Source organism: Camarhynchus parvulus, chromosome 2, assembly GCF_901933205.1.
Source record: "Camarhynchus parvulus chromosome 2, STF_HiC, whole genome shotgun sequence".
Classification (NCBI taxonomy): Eukaryota; Metazoa; Chordata; class Aves; order Passeriformes; family Thraupidae; genus Camarhynchus; species Camarhynchus parvulus.
The window spans coordinates 3,776,433-3,795,847 of record NC_044572.1 but is presented as its reverse complement, the minus strand read 5'-3'; the positions used below and the strand labels follow the sequence as shown (position 1 = coordinate 3,795,847).

Genomic DNA, 19,415 nt, shown 5'->3' with positions numbered 1-19,415 from the left:
GCATCCAAAACATCTCTGAGTCCACAGAGCCAGCAGAAGGGACATTTCTACCTTTTTTTTTTCCAAAAGAAACAGAGCTACTGAAGCCTCTGGAGTGTTGTTAGCTGTCAGTCTTATTTACTACTTTCAGCTGTTATCTGCTGCCGCTGAAGCTGAGCGTGAATAACTTACCAGCCTGCTCTGATAACTTTGCTTTCTGTTTCAGCTCCAGACAGAAATCCCATCAAAGGTTTCATCCCGATCCACATGCTGAAAGATGACACAGGAGTTAAAGAAGTGAGGCTGAAATTCCTAAGGCTCTCCTAAAGATTTTTCCAAGAATTTTAAAAAGCCTCTTAAAAACGGCGGCAGAGATCGAACGACGTTAAGGGAGGGGAAAAAAAAAAAAAAAAAAAAAAAAGGAAGAAAAAAACTTTGGCAGGCAAACAGTGTCTTACATCAATCTAGCAGTCAGCATCTATGTAGATGTTCTTTCCTCCTTTTGTGCAACACCCCTTCCCTCCTACAGACCACCCAATGCCCTATAAATAATCCAAGGACTGTATTTTTCCTCCAGATTTCTCTTCAGACCTCAAAGGGGAAATATCAGGCAAAGGAAGGGAGAGAGGGAGAAGGGAAAGTGAGGAGGGGAGAGAGAGAGAGAGAGAGAAAGAGGAAAGATGGCTAGTGAATTCAGAAAGAAAATATTCTGGAGGGCAGTGGTGGCTGAGTTCCTGGCCATGAGCCTTTTCATTTTTATCAGCATTGGCTCGGCTCTGGGCTTCAACTTCCCCGTGGTGGCCAACAAAACATCAACGAGGTCTCAGGACAACGTGAAGGTTTCTCTGGCTTTTGGGTTATCCATTGCTACCATGGCTCAGAGCGTGGGCCACATCAGTGGGGCACACCTGAACCCAGCTGTCACCCTGGGGCTGCTGCTCAGCTGCCAGATCAGCATCTTCAAGGCGCTCATGTACATCCTCGCCCAGTGCCTGGGGGCAGTGGTGGCCACAGCCATTCTCTCAGGAGTCACCTCCTCTCTCCCAGGAAACTCCCTGGGGCTTAATGCTGTAAGTAAAAACTTTGAATTCCTCTTTTTTTTTTTTTTTTAAGAGTAGAAATGTAGCAGCTGTAATTTACTAAAGATGATGTGGGGGTTCTGTTGGTGCTGGTGACCTCGGAGAGCTCGACTGTTTATTGTAGGAGAGAATCCAGTCCTGACTGATAACCAGGATGTCATAGGGATGGTCCTTCCTCCCCACCCTCATTTTGGAAGTTTAGGACATTCTGGTCGTGATCAGTTTTGCTTATGTTCAGTTTTGTACACCCAAATTGCTGAAAGGTGGCTTCTGATGCCAATTTAACACTGAAATCACTGGCAGTTTTATGACCTTTTGTGCTTCTGAGGGTCTCTAAGGTGGCATGTTGATTAATGTGCATACACCAGTGTTGTTTGGGCTTCTGTGAGTGTGGCTCATTTTCAGTAGTTAATTAATGGTTTGTGTATGCTGGTGATGCAGTGAAAACCCATCCGAGCAGAGAGAGGTGTGCAGGAGGAGAAATCCCATCCCCAAAGGTTTGAGTCATACCTGTTGCATTAGGCAGAATGCTCAGATCCTGCCTGGCAGAATCCCAGCTGCCCTTTCTGTGCATTTCTGGGCAAAAATTGGACAAATCCTGAATTGTCATGTGTAAACTGGAGGAAAAATGTGAGGCAGCTACAGGTAACTGGGGTGCAGGTTCCAGCTGTCTCCCAGCCAGATGCCCATATCACACTGCCTAAAAACTGCCTGGCCACAACTCCTCCTCCTCAAAATGTCATTTTGCTGTTTTTGTAGCAGAATAATAGGAGAAAAACAAGGATGAATACACTTTTAAACTTGAAATCATCCCACTGTCAGAGGCAGTGCTGCAGCCACTGCAGGACGCACAGTGCTATAAATGGAAATTCCTTCTGGTCACTTACTTGACCTGATCTCTTAAGAACAAGTATTTTACATATTTTCCTTGGACTCTTTCTTTCAAAATATTCCTGACTGCAGTTCGTAAATTGAGCTAATTTGAAATCTTCTGCCCATTTGAAGTCACAAGAGTATTTGGGACATAAAACTGCAAATGCAACATCTCTTCTGAAATAACTTAGGCAAAACAGCCATATGGTTTTGCATACTGTAATTTGACATTACAGTTTATTCAGAACATGAGTCAAGTTTTCAAAACAGAGCAAAATCTGATATTAAGGTGATTCCTGGGCAGCTCAGTATCATTCACCCTCATGTTACCCTGTGAGCTGGCTGCTCACCTCCCTCTCTCCTGGTGCCTGCAGCTATTCCATCCTGTCAGCGCTTTGGAAATTTTGATGGGTTAACTCAAAACATTTTGGGGAAGAAGAGCAAATAATTTTATTGACTCCAGAAGGTTCTGGCTGCGAGTGTGATATGTGATCTTTTCCTCTGAAACCACTGACAGAGGGAACAGCTCAACCACATGGGACAGGGTGTCTGCCCAAGTGGTTTCCTCGAGAGGTCCAACTGCCATTAAACACGGGAGGTCTGGTTTTGGTAGCACTTAAGCTTTTGCCTTTTGCTTCCATAAAATCCTGATGACTGATTCCTTCCTCTAACCAAAGCTCTAAACCTGGCCAGTTGTGGAGGGGGGTGAAGCTCTTTTTGCTCCTCAGTCAGTAACTCCTCAAGCTACAAAGGCAAAACTGAGCAGGGTTAAGTCTCCATTATATAAATTTTACAAATCAATCAGCAATTTCTGTGCAATGGAATATGGTTTCTAAAAGCTCTGGTCTCACTGTTTTTCTTTGGAAAATATTCAGATATTTGTTTCTTTTTTCTTTCACATCCACTTACAAATGTTCTGGCTGGAGGAGCAGTGGGGAGACCCCCCTGGGGATAGTGAGGGCAGCAGCTGTTCTTCTGCCTTGAGAGAGAGGAAAGGAAAGAAAAGGAAAGGAAAGCAAATCCATTCATTTCCCAGTGACAAGCCTGGAGTGCCTGGGGAGGGGAAGGCTGAGGGGGAACTGGGTCTGAGCCCAAGGCTGGGGGGAGCAGCAGCAGAAGGGCTGTGCTCGTGCAGGGCTGATCTCAGTGGGCACATCCTGAATCTACAGCACTGAGGTGCCTCCTCTGGCAAAGAGCTGCCAAGGAGAAACCACAGAGCTGCTTTTATTATGGTTTTTAACCTGAGGATAAGAAGGGGAGGCTCAGAGATGGCATCCCAGTTGGCTGCTCTCTCTTCTAGCCCTTGTGGATAACGAGGTGTGGATTCCCTGCTCAGAAAAGGAATATAAACAGAGTGCTGCATGTTTGGGAAGAGGGTCTGGATGTGTGTGGCTTTGTCCTCTGTTCTGACCCTGCTGTGCTCTTGGAGAAGTGTTTTTTACAGGAAAAATGTGGTGGGGGCAGTGTGTAATGGGGTGAGTGGCCATCCAGTGTTCCCAGTGGATACTGGGTGGGGCTGCATGCTTGAATTTGGATTTCTCCTGCCTGGCTGCAGGTCCTGCACTGAGGGACCAAGCTGAGAACCCATTTCCACTGGCCACTCTGTAATCCAGAGAGAATGAGGGACAAAGAGAGGCCCTTCAACCTCTGGATCTGTTGAGTTGCTTCCAGAGACACCCAGCTGCTCTTTGCCATGCTGAGGCTCCAGGCTTGCAAACCTCTGCTAAGAATCCAAAATTAGGTGGGATAAGTCCGTGTCTTTCTCATTGCACAAAAGGAAAAAAGGAAACACAATCAAATGGAGCACAAACCCCAGCCATGGACAGTGCAAGGCTGAGGAGAAAGAAGGGAGGATGAAAATGCAGGATGTGCCTTTAACATGTTCAGTATTAAGGTCTGGTTTACACCAAGACAAGCAAACCAGTCACACATTAGGATTTTGATCCAAACTTTGCTTAAGTCAACAGACATATTTTTAGTTACTTTGGCTGGTCCCAAGTAAGACATTTTGGACAACACTCAGAGATGTATTTAGATTACTGAATCCTTTTAAGACACTTAACTTCCAATATATTTTAGTAGTGGCTTGTGCTCCAAAGTAAAAACTTTGAGCATTGGAGAAGCTGGAAGAGGAGTATGCAGTGTGTTTGCTCTTGTAAAAATTCAAATATTTTTCCTTACATCATCTTGTATATTTTTTTTTTTTTTTGAAAGATGGATTACTACACGTTACGAATTTCCATTAGGTAAAGCTGTAAGAATAGAGAATACCAGATCCAAAATGCACTCATCTGCCAGCAGAGCTGGCTATTGTCTGCTGAGGACAGATCTGGAGTTTAGATAATGGAACAAACTACTCAGCACAGGCAGTTAATGACCAACAAAGAGCTCAAGGAGGAAAGAGGGGAGAGAAGAGACTTCTGTGCTGTAAAGTAACACAATATTTGCTGTTTAACAATGTTTATCTGGAGAACTTCTAGCAAACTTTTAAAAACATGGTCAGAAAGTTTCTTTAGCTGAGGTTATTTCATATTTTTATATCTATTTTTCTATCCATCTGTAGATATATATATATATATATATATATATATATATATAAAATAACCTGAGCTAAATATATAGGTATAGATAAATAATTACAATTTTGTGACAAATGCAGAATCACCACTTCACAATTTCACAATTTTCACAATTTCATAGTTTTCTGTATTTTGGCATAGTGATGAGAGTGCCAGGAAATGTGTCCCCAAACTCTCAGAGCTATAATTTGGAAACTATTTGAAAACTCTTCCTTTGAGTTTATGATGAAAGATATTATTTTAAAAGTTATAAGTGGATCAAAAATTGTAGGCAACAAAAACAGACCTGAAGGTAATGTTGCCCGGGTAGATAAAGGAAAAGAAAAACAACCAAGAATAACAAATAGGAGGCCTTGGGTTTAGAAAACACCAGTGAACTGATAAATGTTGTTTGTGTAACTAAGGAGCTCTCTGGAAAAGCCAGGGGAGATCTGTGGTCAGTGGATTCAGAGGTCATTTTAAGACAGGTGAATATTCATATGGATGCTATTCCTGGAGCATGGAGGGTTGTTGCTGGAACACCCTTTGAATTTCTGCTGTGACTGGCCGGGCTGTGTCTCTGCTGCTCCCTGGGGCTGCCCAGGTCAGGATCAGCCATGGCAGAGTTGGTGCACACCATGTCCTTTGGGGATAAACACCCCGTGTCCAGCTCTGGATTGCTCAAGGGCAGGGAAAAAGGAGGCCTTTGCTCTCTTTGACTCCTCCTCTTTGACCTTCCAACCTCACCAAAGGCACACCACAGAACCACAGAATCATGGAATAGCTTGGGTTGGAAGAGACCTTAAAGATCCAACCCTTTGCCATGAGCAGGGACACCATCCACTGTCCCAGGCTTCTCCAAGCCCTGTCCAACCTGGCCTTGGACACTTCCAGGGCTGGGAATGAGTCCTCTTTCCATAGCTACTTCCACTTAGCTGGACTGTGATCCAGCAGCATCAGAGCAACTTGGAACCTATATGCTGGAGATTTTTAGGTTTTTTTCCTTTACTGTCTACATGCTCCAGTCTTGTTCTGCTGCTTGGGGAAGCTGAACAATCTCTTGTCCCCAGGAGAGTGGAGCATAGGCTCTGATAAGACATGTGGATCCTTGTCATCTGCAGATGATCTTTAGAGCATCCATGCTGGTGAATTTTCTCCTAACAAATTTCCAATTTGCATTTCCAGTGCAAACATAGTGTTGCACCAGCACTAGGAATTCCCTTTCGTGTAGTTGAGACCTGCCACACCTTTTACTGGTGTTTGTGGGTCAGCACTGAAGTGTTTATCCTGATATTCCCCATTGGATGCTTCCCATCCTTTAGAAACTTCTCTCAGAGGGGATTCCCCATGGGTAATCACCACACTCCCCACATTTGGTCCACGCCAGTGGCTTTCTCACCATGGGGAGCAGGACTTGCCTGGTTGCCCTGGGTGACTCAGTGTTTGCCTTGTGATTTCCCTGGCTGCTCGTGCCCGCACCCTATGAGCCCATTCTCCAACCTCCAATTAAACAAAGCCAGCTCCAGTTGGAAGAACATCCAAAATAAACTGAGAGCTTGACAGTGTGAGGGGACAATTGAGTAAGTGATGCTGCTTTTCCTCTGAGTCACTGTGGAAAATTGCAGCTCCAGAGGTGCTGCTGGATGGACGAGACACGCAGCTGAGATCCTGACCTTTAGTGTTTATTGAAAAATCCTTGGATAACTTATTTTTTTTTCAATGCAGATAATATTTTGTGCCTTTCTCAAGTCTAGGACAGTGAGGAGTTTCATTCTCCCTGTCTCTGCCCTCTGCCCTGCTTATTTTTGATCCATATTAGGCTTCTCCTGCCAACCTTGCCTCTGCATGCTTGAGGACTCCAACATTCACAAGGGACAAAAAGCTGCTGCATTTCTGAAATGAGCAAAATGGTTCCGGTACATGACATTGATCTGGGATTTTTATTTCTTAACAAAGCCTGTCACAACAATAGCTCATTGTTCACTGTCAGTTTTTGCAGCAGAGGGCTTTTAAGGCTTGCCAGCATTGTACTGAGGGGCCCCAGGCAGGGCAGGTGGGACACAGGAAAGGCACCTGCTCAAAACTGGCCACGGTCTCGGCCTCTTTTTAATGAGTTCACACAGTGACAGCAGAAACATCTGGGCTGAGATGTAAACCTGATGGTTATCACCCATCCCCCAGAGAATTTGGGGTTATGGCTCGAATCCTTATCTCAGATCTCAGAGCTTTTTATCTGATTTCCATTTCCATGAAGATTTGCTTAGCGCCTCTCCAATAATAGAGCCATACCCTGGGATTTTGGCAGGGAGCACGGAGGGATGCAGCAGCACAGCCTTTTTATTGGGACAAGGAGAGGCCCTTGGTGCTCATCCTCCTGCAGCCCCGTCCTTTTGTGCTAGAACAAAGTGGGTTTTGTGCCAGTGGATCCAAGGATGAGCATTTGGAAAATGCTCTGCAGGCCTCAAACTAAAAGTTTTCTTCATTTATTTCTACTTAGAAATGGTAGAAATTCCTGAAAAAAGTGCACAGGGGTGTTTAAAACAGTGAGTTGCCATAGATCTAAAAGCATCATTAATTTGGTAGGTTAGTTAATATTGTAATACAAGTGGAGGGGGATTTTCAGAGAATGATTTTTTCTGTGTTAGATCAACTGTCAAACTAAGTAGGATTAAAGTAAAATTCATTTTGCCACCAGCCTTCCTGAGTGGCCAATACACCATTAAAATTGATTTCCTTTCCATAGAGTTCTCTGATTACACCAAATATATTTGGTTGTTCTATGTATATTTGTGTGTTATGTGCTTGCACACCCCCAAAGACACTCACACACCAGAGACAGATGGACAGAAAGATTCTTCAGATAAAATAACCACAAATTTCAATTTTTAATTTAAATTAATTGGAAAGTTTACAAAGAAATTATTAATAGGTGGCTTCTGAACTAAGATCTGACATGGCAAGGACCACAGCCTGAGAACAAATGGAAATGTCCACAGCAAGAGAATGAATATTATGGATAAAATCTGGTTAAATTGGTGCAATGGTGAAAAAAAATCTAGATTTTTGTAGCAGGGCTTGTGGGTTTTAGCAGTTAATGTAAACCTTCAGGGAGCTGAGAATAGCATTTGTTTAATCAGAGAATCCTAAAAAATATCACTATCTGCATAGATATTTTTAAGTGAAGCATTTTTAAAGTAAGGATACCAAACCACATCACAAGTACTAAAGGAAGAAAGGATAGCCCCTGAAAAATTTCCTGTTTGTCTTTAGAGGAAATTGCCTGTTTTCTTTAGGGCAGTAGTACATTTTTGCTTATTTGTCCATCCTCCAGCTTAATGGAGAGAATTCAATAACAGAGGGGTCTTTACCTGGTACCACATTTGTCTCCTGGAGGTTTTTCTGGCCTGGCTGGGAACATTCTGAGCCCTGAGTATTTATTAATGTGTAATTGATGGGAAAATGCTGATCTTCCTGGCATCCAGAGCCAGTGCTGGTGTTTGGCTGCTGCAGATTCATTGAACTGAGGAGATCTGAGGCTGAGGCACAACATCAACCTGTTAAATGAAATATACAGAGCCTGACAGGCATCCTGGAGGAAACTATAAACAGCAGGAGGGCGAAAATGTGGCCTGAGAGCTCTGCAAGGCACAACTAGACTGAAAGGAGTAAAGAAATCCTCTGTGTGCTTCTCTGGATGAGTCCTGTGCATCCCCTCTCTAGGAACCACTGGGAAGTGTCACAGAAAACTCAACTTTTCCAGGCTCTCAGTGCTAATTCTGTGCCAAGTGGAGTCAATGAAGGCTTTCAGAGCAGAAATGTGGCACGTTTCCTTACACATTTACACACACAACTCCTCCTGAGGGCATTGATGAGTGTGCTTGGAATGGGAAAGGTCAGGTTTGGCCCTTTTTCATTTATTTGTTGGGACTTCTTGCTTGATGAACAAGGTGGAGAAATGGAGGAGCTGGAATTGTCCTCCCCAATTCCTGAAATGTGTTGCACAGGCTCAGAGCTGGTTTTTAACCCCATGGAAATGCCAAGTGTTCAATGCTTATTTATGGCTCATAAGTTTTGAGAACTTGACAGATTTGCTGGAGTTTGTCTAGAAATATAAAATGAATATTACTTTGGTGGAATTGCCAACAACCATACAGTGAGGTTTGTGCAAATCCAGGTGTTATTCCAGTAACAATATAGAAAGGATGTTCCTATTTGGCTCAAAATTCAGATATGCCCAAAATTCCCCACTGAAATACTATCTCCTTCTGGGCTGGTAATAGAGGAGATAATAAACAGCTCTGTGGTATAAATGAGTGCTTCAACTATTACAGAAAATTAACCATTTGCTTGGGTTTGGCTGGGTAAAGGAAAAAAAAATACAAAATTCACATTTCCTTATCCTCTGAATAGAAGTTGTTTATTTCTCAGCAGTAACATTTAACCAAAAAAAAAAAAAATTCTCCCAAGCAACTTTCCCAGAGGCACATCAAAAAAGTAAAAGTGTAAATAAAAAAAATTGTCTATATCTGACCAGCTGTGCTAGAAACAAGTCCTGTAGAGGAACTTTTACTGCCTGTCTTGGTCTGACATGCAAATTTTATGTGTTCTGGTTTAATACAATAATCACTCTCCCCTCTTTCTCTGCATGGCACTAAAACACAAAGTCCTGGATAATTTCTCCTCAGCCTGCAGAGGGTGGGAGGAGGGAGCTGAGCCTCGTTCCTGGAGGGTGTCTGCTGCCTAAGGAACGGAAAATATGATTTCTGCTTTGGGAATTGAATGAGTCCCCTTTAGAGCTCTTAAGGCTGTATTTATAGGAAGGATAATGTAGCAGAGGACAATGTGTTTTGTCCCCAGGTTCTGCTGAATGCTTCCATTGTTGATGTAGGATACAATCCAGAGCTAATTTATAAGCAGCTTCTGAGTCCTCCTGTCGTATAATTTTAAGTGAAACTCTTGAGATCTTTGCCTGTCTCCCCTTACTAAAGAAATGAGATTTTGTACTTCCTGAATCCCTAATACTCAATTAATGGGTATAGAAACATCCATTTCAGAGTGATACTGTTAAATAGCAAGGGTAGAAGTGAATAACTGTGGTTAAACAGCCAGGGATGAATCTCTGAATCAATTCTGGCTATCACTCAAGGTTTATAGCTATGGAGATGTGAGACAGACTTCCAGGAGAATAAAAGTATGTTATCAATATGGAAATCATCAAGTTCTTTTAATGACAGAGTTAGAGCTGAAAGAGTGAGAAAAGTCAAACAAAATGACAGGCAAGACAGTGGGATGTGGTTTGGAGGGAAGCAGGGAGACAAATTTCTGAGATTACATTTGTAGAACATCCCTTTAAAGAACTTTGCCAGCCAAACACTTAAATGATAGCTAGTTGGCATAAAAAAGAATGATTAATATTTCAAAAGAGTGGGGGATGAATAGAGAATGAACCATCTAAACTATTGTGAAGAGTTTTCCTTATTTGTAAAAGAAGGAAAGTCAAAGAAGGGAAATTTTAAGCTATAAGAAGAAAATGCTGTAAGATGGCAAGAATTTACTTGAATAAAATGCTGATTTTAAGAAAGATGTCTGCCAAGGCAGAGAAAAGGTAATCATTTAGGTAGGATGGTGAGGATATGCAAGGAAGAGAAGTCCCAACCATTTAAAATGCTGTGGCTTAAATTTTTTTCCTCAAAACCACAGCAGGAGACAGAGCTTGCTCTGGTGTTTCATAAGAATGGGGAAAGCTGACATTCGCCTACTACAAAATAGACTTTTGCAATACCAGAGGCCTCTTTTTTTTTTTTAATTTTTTTTTCTGGAACAATGAGAAACTAATCCCTGTTATATGAAAGGAAGCTGGGCCCTGGAAGCTCCAATCCAGGGCTGAGGGTTTGTTGGATGAGATGGAGCTCAGCCCATCCCATGTGATGGAACCACCTTGCATAACAAAGTGTCTTATCCATATAACGGGAAACAGGTTTGAACTTGATATACTTTCACTGGTAATGAGAAAAATATGAAGCCACTAGAGAAGTACACTGTGGGGTTTACCTTGGGCCAGTTTAATTTCCTGTCCCCGTTTCTCTTCCGAAGGCGGACAACTCATAAATATCCTGTCCTAATAAAAAAAAAATTAAAAAAAAATTCAAAAGGAAAGAAAACATACCATTAATTTGCCCAAATGATTGCTGTGGGAGGCAGTCAGCTAAACATGGCAGTTAAGGGCACTTCTGGGAAACAAATTCTGTAGTTCCCATCTCCTGTGTGATGTTATGGAGAGCTGGAAGCGATATGGCCACTGCCCATTTTCTAAGATATAAAGCAGGTGTTCCTCTCAACTAATTGCTCTCATGTTCATGTCTAGATAATGTTTTTTGGGGTTTAACATTCCTCATTTGAATGTCTCTTGAGTCACTGTGCCTTCAGTGATTCTTTAGTTTCCAATCAGTTGCATCTCAGGAGTTTTCTGAATACGATGTGATTTCTGTTCATTTACTGAATTCTGGTAGATTTTTATTCCATGACCTTGTTCAGATTCACAGTGAACTGAGGGGAAAAAATATTAATCATGGGATTGTTAAGGGTGGAAATGGTGGAATTCAGCTCACAAGAGGATGCACCTCCCTTGGGGCGTCTACATGTTCTGCTTCTTGTCTGGGAGCTGTGAGGTTGAGGGAGAATTACTCATTGCAAGCTGCTGCAGCCAAGATTGATTCAGCTGATCATAAAAATGTGTCCACAGTAGTCTCCCATCTTGCCAGTGATTCAGCCCATTTCTTATGTATGTTTCTGGTGCTTCTTCTGTCAAAACACTGGTATTAGAAATGAAGTTTAGTGGAATTATTCATGTGAACAAAAAAGGAAAAGAAGCCTATGTAAATTCTCTTGGAGATGAATATGGGCTTGTGTGTTTCATTTAACCCCTTAGAGCATATTTAGTTCCTTAAAGCTATGAATCCACTCCTCAAGTATCTCAGGTCTGAATCCTGAAAAGCTCAGGGAGTTGCTGTGCTGTTCTCTGCCCTCTGAAATATTTTCTGTTACCTTAATGAGGATTACTGGACTGCAAAGAAATGTCAAAGATTTCCCAACATCAAAGTACCAGTGCAGGGAAAAAGGCATTGCAGTGTGGGTACAGGTCGCTGGAAAGGGCTCTCTTTACCCCAACACTGCACTAGAAGTGGTTATGTCTCATTTCAAAGCATTATTTTGTCTATTCAGGAAGCAGAGATATTGATCACCTTGTATTTTGGATATTCTCAGCAACAGAATGGCAGATGTTAAGAACAGCTGTTGATTTTTAGTCAGGTCTCTAATGTGTGGTACTGCTTCCTACTAAATTCAGATTAAGCTTTGGACAACACTGAAGCTTCTGGAGTCTGATATTCTACAAAATCTTCCACAAAAGTTCAGACTTTCCTTAAAAACCTGAATAACATACAGAAAATACAAGAAAAGGATGACACACCCATGTTGGTTGTGCCTCCCTGGTTCTGTTAAACCAGCAGATTCAAAAGGTGCAAAATGTAATCTGAGTAAGACTTGCAAATCCTCTGTGAATGAGGATGATGTAACTATAAACATAAATAATATAAATATAAACATTAATAATATAACTATACTATAAATGTAAAAACCATAAAACTATAAATATAGATAAAATATAAATTAAATATTAATATGCACATGCACATGTACATTTTAACTTGACAGAAGGGAATGTACCTTCATATTTTCCCTTTCTAAAGTCTTTCTGGGGCGTGCTTGGGATGGTGAGCACTGGTGCTGTTCCATGTGTACCATGGATGGTCCAGGCTGCTGCTGCAGTGAAAATTTACCTCTGATAAGAAGGCAAAAAATATTCTGTTATCCTACACCTACACACTGCAGATCCACAAGCCCCAGCAAGACATCCAAGGTTTGCCTGGGTTTGTCCCATTTTGGAGCACAGCCCACAGTCCTTGCTCTCACAGCAGAATCTTAACATTTCTGGCAGGCTGTGTAAAATTACATGGCTGAAGGAAAGCAAAAGGTTTCCTATGATATTTCCAGGTTTTCTTTGATCCCGCTCAGCCCATCAATAAGTGTTGATTAGCAGGGAGAATGACCTCAAGTCACGTCAGCTGTAGGATGTGTTTTTCCTGGAGGGAAAGGAAGAATATGATTTCCTCCTCTCGAAGATAAGGATTATCACAGGTTTTTAAAGAATAATTTTGCTCTTATTGTCTTTTATAGAAGCCCTTCAAGTGAAGGGAAAGCCCAATGTCTGGCCAGTGTTTAATCTTTTAAAATGTCAAGGCTTTGTCAAATGGCAACATTGATGTGTCAGACCTCAGCTCTGGGTTCTCTGAGGTTGCATTATGATAGAAAAGAATTTGGTTTCTTATCTGCTTTTGGGCATGTGCACATCAGTCACTTATTTGCTACCTGGCTTTTAAGTTTGGCCATTTGGCCTTCCAAATGTGAGATAAGGTTTTCCGGAGGGTTCATAGTCCAGCCTTAAATTAGTTTTGATACTAGGAAACACATTGGAAGCCTAATTTGTTGAGAGACAAAAATGCCACAGTTTCTACAGTAAAGAAAATTCGCTTATTTTTAAAACTTACAAAAGCAATAGAATATTAATTCAGAGATATCAAGCAGGAATTTCTAGATCTGCAAATTTCAGCGCATCTTGTATAGATGTATTTATGTCAGACTCACACTTCTCACATGTAAGTGCTAATAATGATGAAGGTTTCATTAATGGATTTTGGTTACTGCCCTGTGGATGCTGAAGGAACCAAAATAGCCATCCTTTCAACCAGAATTCCCTTCTATTTGTGGACAAACTACTTCCAGCTCACAGGATATCGCTCCTGCATGTTAAAGAACAAGCTATAAAAATACATTATTAGTGTTTCAGAATAGCAGGATTTAAAAACCAGATTTATGCGGAGGAAAGACTCAAATGACTTTTTTTTTTGCTTAGGAATTTGATATTAAATTTTGTTACAGAGAAGAAACAAGAAGTGTTAACAGCACCTGTGAAAAATGAAATAGTTCAGTTAACCATCTTTAACTTTTAAGGTTTTTCAAATATTAGCTTTGGGGAAATTAGGGCATAGACCACAAAATCAGATTAACAGCAGGATTTCCCGTGGTTTCATTGTTCTGGACAGGTCACAATAACACGTAATTATGGTTTTTTGCCATGAATGACCCAGTTTTTAATGCAGGGGCTCTGACAGATGTGATAACCCACTGATAGCACAAATTAATATAAGTTTTGCAGAGTTTGCTTCCTACTCTGAGTCACATTCTCAGTTCTCTGGCATGTGGCCAAGCTCATGTTTCATCCCATCCATGCAAGTGAGTTATTTCTGCTTAACATCAAGTTATTCAGCTCAGTAACAGACTTGCCTTGACTTAATGGAGACACCACTGAATACAGCCATTAAAAGCAGAACTCAAAACTTTTTATAACATCAAATGGTTTACCTCCATGGTTTCTTGTAAGGCACAAGTTTTTAGCAGTATTTCTGAAATATGACAGCATTTCTGTTCTGTAATGTCCATTTATGTGAATCACCATGGTTTCAATATGCTCTACAGCATTTAGGAGAAACTCTGCTGATTTCATGACTAATAACACCATTGGAATATTTATCCCTGACAGTTTCAGTTTTTCTAGGTAATCCACTTCAACAGGAAATTGAAGCACTCCCATCAGCCCCTTGGGATTCCTTAACTGGGGATTTTTTTAATGTATCCCAAAGAAGTTAAATGAGCTTCAGTTTGAGTCTAAGGAACCAAAAAGTATTTCACCTGTGAGTTAGGTGTCTAAGCTCTTTGTAGTCAAATGAGATCTATATAAAAAAAAAGGCAGAGCTTTCAAATTATCCCCTTCATTTCATCAGGTGAATGGATCTCATCTCCACTGACTACACCATTATCTGTGCAAATTAGAGATACATTAACTAGATATTAATATCTAGAGATGTTTTACATACTTTTGGTCTTCTGTCACATCTACCAGTGCCCCATGAACTCTGTGGAAATCTGAGGGTATTTCCTGTGGCATATTAATTTACAGTATATGTGGAACATTAATAACTTTAATATTAATGTGGAAATCCCTGAAACAATGAGTGACTGTCCTAAGGCACCACAGTTCACTTCTAAAAAGTCAACTCTGCTGGAGGTGACTCTCTGGCTGATTTGTTTCTCACATATAGATAATTCCACTCTCACTGTTCACTTTGTCTGGAAGAAGCAACCACTCAAAAAAACCCAAACAACTGCTTATGCCTAGGCTTGAGTACAGCAGGGAGTGTTTCAATACTAACTTCTCTTCAATTTTTTGTATTTCTTCCTATTTTTTCCCCCCTGTTAAGCAAAAGGAACCCCAGGAGGGAAATGGATGTGCAGGTTCATATTGAAGAAATAGATACCGCAGAACTTTGTTACGCACTGCTTGAAGTCAAGCAGGAATATAAAATAACATTTTCCTTCTTGCCTCCATGCAGCTTTCAGAGGGAATCAATGCAGGCCAAGGGCTGGGAATTGAAATCATTGCCACCTTCCAGCTGGTGCTGTGTGTCCTGGCCACCACAGACCGGAGAAGGAACGACGTCTCGGGATCGGCGCCTTTGGCCATTGGTCTCTCTGTTGCCTTGGGCCATCTTCTTGCTGTAAGTTTTAGCCCTCAGAGGTTATGTCTGCCCTCTCCCACCTCGGGATGGGCCAGTGAGATGATGGGGAAGCTTCATCTGTGCCTCACCTGTGCTTCTCTTTCCACCTCCTAGATTGATTACACCGGCTGTGGAATTAACCCAGCCAGGCTCTTTCGGCTCAGCGCTCATCGCCAACAACTTTGAAAATCACTGGGTAAGTTAAGTAAATTTGTTTAACTCACAAGAGGCTCTGAAAACACATAACCTACAAGATCAGAAACATTTCAACACCTATCATTAGGACCAAGTCAGAGAGTTGGCATTTCCATTTCATCTAACAAAGAATATTCTCCTTTAAATCTTGACCACCCTCAGGCAAACAAAAAGTCCTCAGGCTCGTTCAGTCTCTGTACTTAAAGTAATACAGTAGATTTTCTCTGGTTATTCCCCTTTATATTTATTTATTTCAAACATTTTAATTGTTTAAGCCTTATTACACAGAATCCTGTATTGTGTATTTATTGTTTAAATTAAATTTGTAAAGTGATACTGTTTAATCTGGTAAAGCCCAATTTAGAAATATTCTTAAGCATGTTTATAAACTGAAATGGATCATCCAATATTTAAGAGCTAATAAAATGTTCAGCCTCTTAAAGCTGAGTGTCTGCTTATGTGTTTTCAAGGATAAGTGCTCTGGAAACACTATAAATTTTAGATTATTCCTTGTGTTTAAATGTGGTTAAAATGAGGTTCTTCACAAAAATTTACTTATTTCATAAAAGCTCAATAAAGAAGGCTGATATAAAGTTGTAAATGAACATGTGTTCTTGAATATATAAAATGGGGCTTGTTCCAACTCTCCCAGTCATGATTTTGGCAGCCAGTTACATAAGCACAGGTGGAAATTTAGTGGTAATACAATGGGGTTGTGAAAATTTTGGATATAGATTCCATTTTCATCTAAAGAGTAAAACATAAAAGGAGGACCCTGGGGAAATTTTGGCAGTGTCTACCACTTGAGCATTATTATTAGGACATAAAAGGGAAGTAACTAAGTGAGGAGCTGATATTTTCAGAATTTAATAGGAAAACTATTATCCTTTGTAGATACAGAAGAAGATAGATGTAATAATTTGTGTTAAACTACTGATATTGCTGAATAAAAGAGAGAGTTTCCAGACTCAGTAGTGCTTTGGCCCTGCAAAGTCTTCAATATCTTCTGTTGTTTCTAACAAAATCAACTTGTACTAAAATCCTTTTATTACCTCTCTTTCTAAATTTTAATTTTCTTAAGTGGTCAGGCCAGTTCAATCACAGCAATATCACCAGCTCAGCAGCATCTAGGGGTAAATTAAGCACCTAATTAAGTCCTCGTTAAGTATTACTTTCACATATCACTGGAATATAATAGGAGAATGGAAACTACTGCCCTGTTGTTTTAGAAATTATGCTCCCCTGCCAACTCTATCTGGAGTACCAGAGATGTTTTAGCAGTGGGCAACTGATTTTAAATATCACAAATTGATAATATAATCACAGCTATCACCTCTGGGTCTACCACCAACTCACAGTGACAAATTCCTGGTTTTATGCCACATAGTTAAATAAACATTCAGGTGGACAGCCTGCAAATTTCACTGTGAAAATCCTCAGAGGAGCTTCAAATGCACAAAGACCTGATGCAATGGCTTGGACTTGTATTCCAGATTTTCTGGGTTGGCCCAATCATTGGAGGAGCAAGTGCTGCCCTGATTTACGACTTCATCCTGGCGCCCAGAACCAGCGACCTCACCGACCGCATGAAGGTGTGGACCAGCGGCCAAGTAGAAGAGTATGACCTGGAAGGGGATGATATGAACTCCCGGGTGGAAATGAAGCCAAAATAAAGAAGGGCATGGAGAGAGGAAAAAAAAAAAAAAAAAAAAAAAAGCAGCACATTGGTTTCCGAAGATTTTATCAGTGTTATAGACTCTTTGTAAACCAGCAAGCAGTACTTTGTTTTTTTAATTCAATACAGTTTTTCTTTTTTTTTTTTTTTCTGCCCCCAATCCTAATAGCATTTTTTATATCTGGGGTTTTTCAATTACAGAGTCTTTAGGATGAGAAGTCATGATGTAAACAAAATGAGGTGAAGTTTATTTAGGTCACCTTTGCACGACCTAAATAAATTGGGCTGAAGTTTAACCCTTCCCTTGGTACCACCCAATTTTGAGGTGTATTTAGCATGGGGGGTTCTCCCACCACATCACTCAGTAATGATAAATAATTCCAATCACCAGTTTGTTGCCTGAAAAGAATAGATATTGAGGACAGAAATAATCTGTACCAATAACGGAGGCCTTACACTTGAAAAAACAGTATTTATACAAAAATGCAAGTCTGGCATCTAATGCCAGCAATGAATGGGAAAATAATCCAGTCTCAAATCAATGCCCAAAAGCATCTTTTGGAAGGAAAGGTTACTAAAGATTAGTTGCTATAGTTTTAGTTTTAGTTGTAAAATTACCCATAGTTTCCTAAATGATTTATCACCTTTGAGAAAAAGAGGGCCAGAAAAGTAAGGCAAGGTAAGAATTTCCAGAGTCACAGGATCTTTCAGACTTTCATTCTCCCTGAACCTGCCTCCAGCTGCTTGTGAGGGAAGAATGTATGTGACAAAAAAAAAGAAATAGATATATTAACTCCTGGGAAGTAATAACTAGAATTCAAATTGGAGAGTAGCAACAATGGCAACAAGAGCAATGTGGTGCCAGTGTGCAAACAGAATCTGATGGTTTCTGTGGCTACTCTTCTTTTGTTCACCTTGTGAAATTTATCATGTGATTTAAAGCAAAACAAGGAGAAAAGAAGTCCCCTTTCTCTGTGACCTTATTCCAATAGCCAGCGCTGTGACGTTCAGGGACCACAAACACATGAACACACGGTATATTTTCTAATGAGGGACAAATACATACCTGTAAGTCCATTTTGGGGGTGGTTGCTTTGTTTTTTTATATATATATATATATATATATAAATGTTTATATATATGTTTTATACAGAAAGCCTAGTGTACTGTTTTGTAAGAAAATAAGAGCATAAAGACAAGTGGAAAGAATTACAGCAGTGCTTAGCAAAATAAACAACACTGGAAATGAGAAAGAGAATTAACACTCTAAATGATGTGGAAGAATATTTTCTGTTTAAATTTGTGTGTGTGTGTGCTACTTCTGATTTCCTGAGTAACCCAAAGCATTAGCTGGTCTTACCTACTAACTATAGAATATAGTTCAAGCAGACACGTGCTGATATACTTGTTCTGCACTAAAAGTTTTCTATAAGAAATGAGGCCCAGAGGAACTGATGGAAAATCAGCACATTCCAGCATTCAGCAAAACCCCCCAGAGGTAATGGGATGGATTCTCCTCCCTGAGAGACAGGGTGAGATTGGGAGGTGAGGTAGGATTGGCATAAGAATCTGTATGGGTTGGATCATTTCATCAACTTGAGCAGTTGGACAATGAAAACAGAATAAAAATGAAAATTACCAGCAAAATAAATCAGAATATATTTTATCTTTCTTGTCTACATTTGGTGTGCTATCCCATGTATTGCCTATGTACATAGAGCATGATTGGATTTTGGGGTGGTTTAAAAATAAACAAAATCAGTTGTGCTAACATACGAACTGTTCATGATTCTTCATTTTTAATTTGTCATGCAATGCAATTTAATTTTTCTGCCCCATTTTCCAGGTACCCACCTGTAAGACTGTGCCAATTTCTACTTTTCCACTTTCCACTTGATGCTTCCCTTTAGGGAAAGGAATATTCTTTGTTTTTATGGCAGGCAAAGCAGACCCTCAACTGGAAGTGAATTCTTCCAAATTGTACTTAGAATTGAAGCAGAGAACCAGGATCTTGTACCCACTTTCTAGAACATCTTTCCAATTTTATCTGCTGTTATCCCAGTGCCTCCATTGACTCCAAATTAACCCTTTCTTACCTTGCAGAATCTCTGGGCCAGAGAGAGAGCCAGAACAGTTGCAGAACTCACCCACAGTAGTTTGTTTTGACAAGTTTCAGGTAACTTAAGAGTTAATGGCGCAGAAAATGTAAAATTCACAATTTGTTCCTTAGTCTACACCTTGCAGAGAACTTGGCTTATTTTTCTTATGCTTCAAAATCCAAAACTGTGAAGACAAAAACCACTCTCCATCCATTTTGGTTGTGGTAGGACTGCACTATATTAGCTGCTCTAGCGTATGATCATTAAAATAATAAATAAAATAG

General features: G+C 40.5%; 1 protein-coding gene across 1 annotated transcript; it reads left to right on the top strand.

Annotated features, from left to right (window-relative positions):
• Nucleotides 1-546: 546 nt before the first annotated feature.
• Nucleotides 547-18,803, top strand: AQP1 (aquaporin 1 (Colton blood group)). Its single transcript, XM_030971784.1, is given in 5 exon segments — nt 547-1,049; nt 14,998-15,162; nt 15,277-15,312; nt 15,314-15,358; nt 16,851-18,803. Coding segments are annotated over 5 exon segments (816 nt in total). The 5' UTR covers nt 547-659; the 3' UTR covers nt 17,031-18,803.
• The last annotated feature ends 612 nt before the right edge of the window (nt 18,804-19,415 follow it).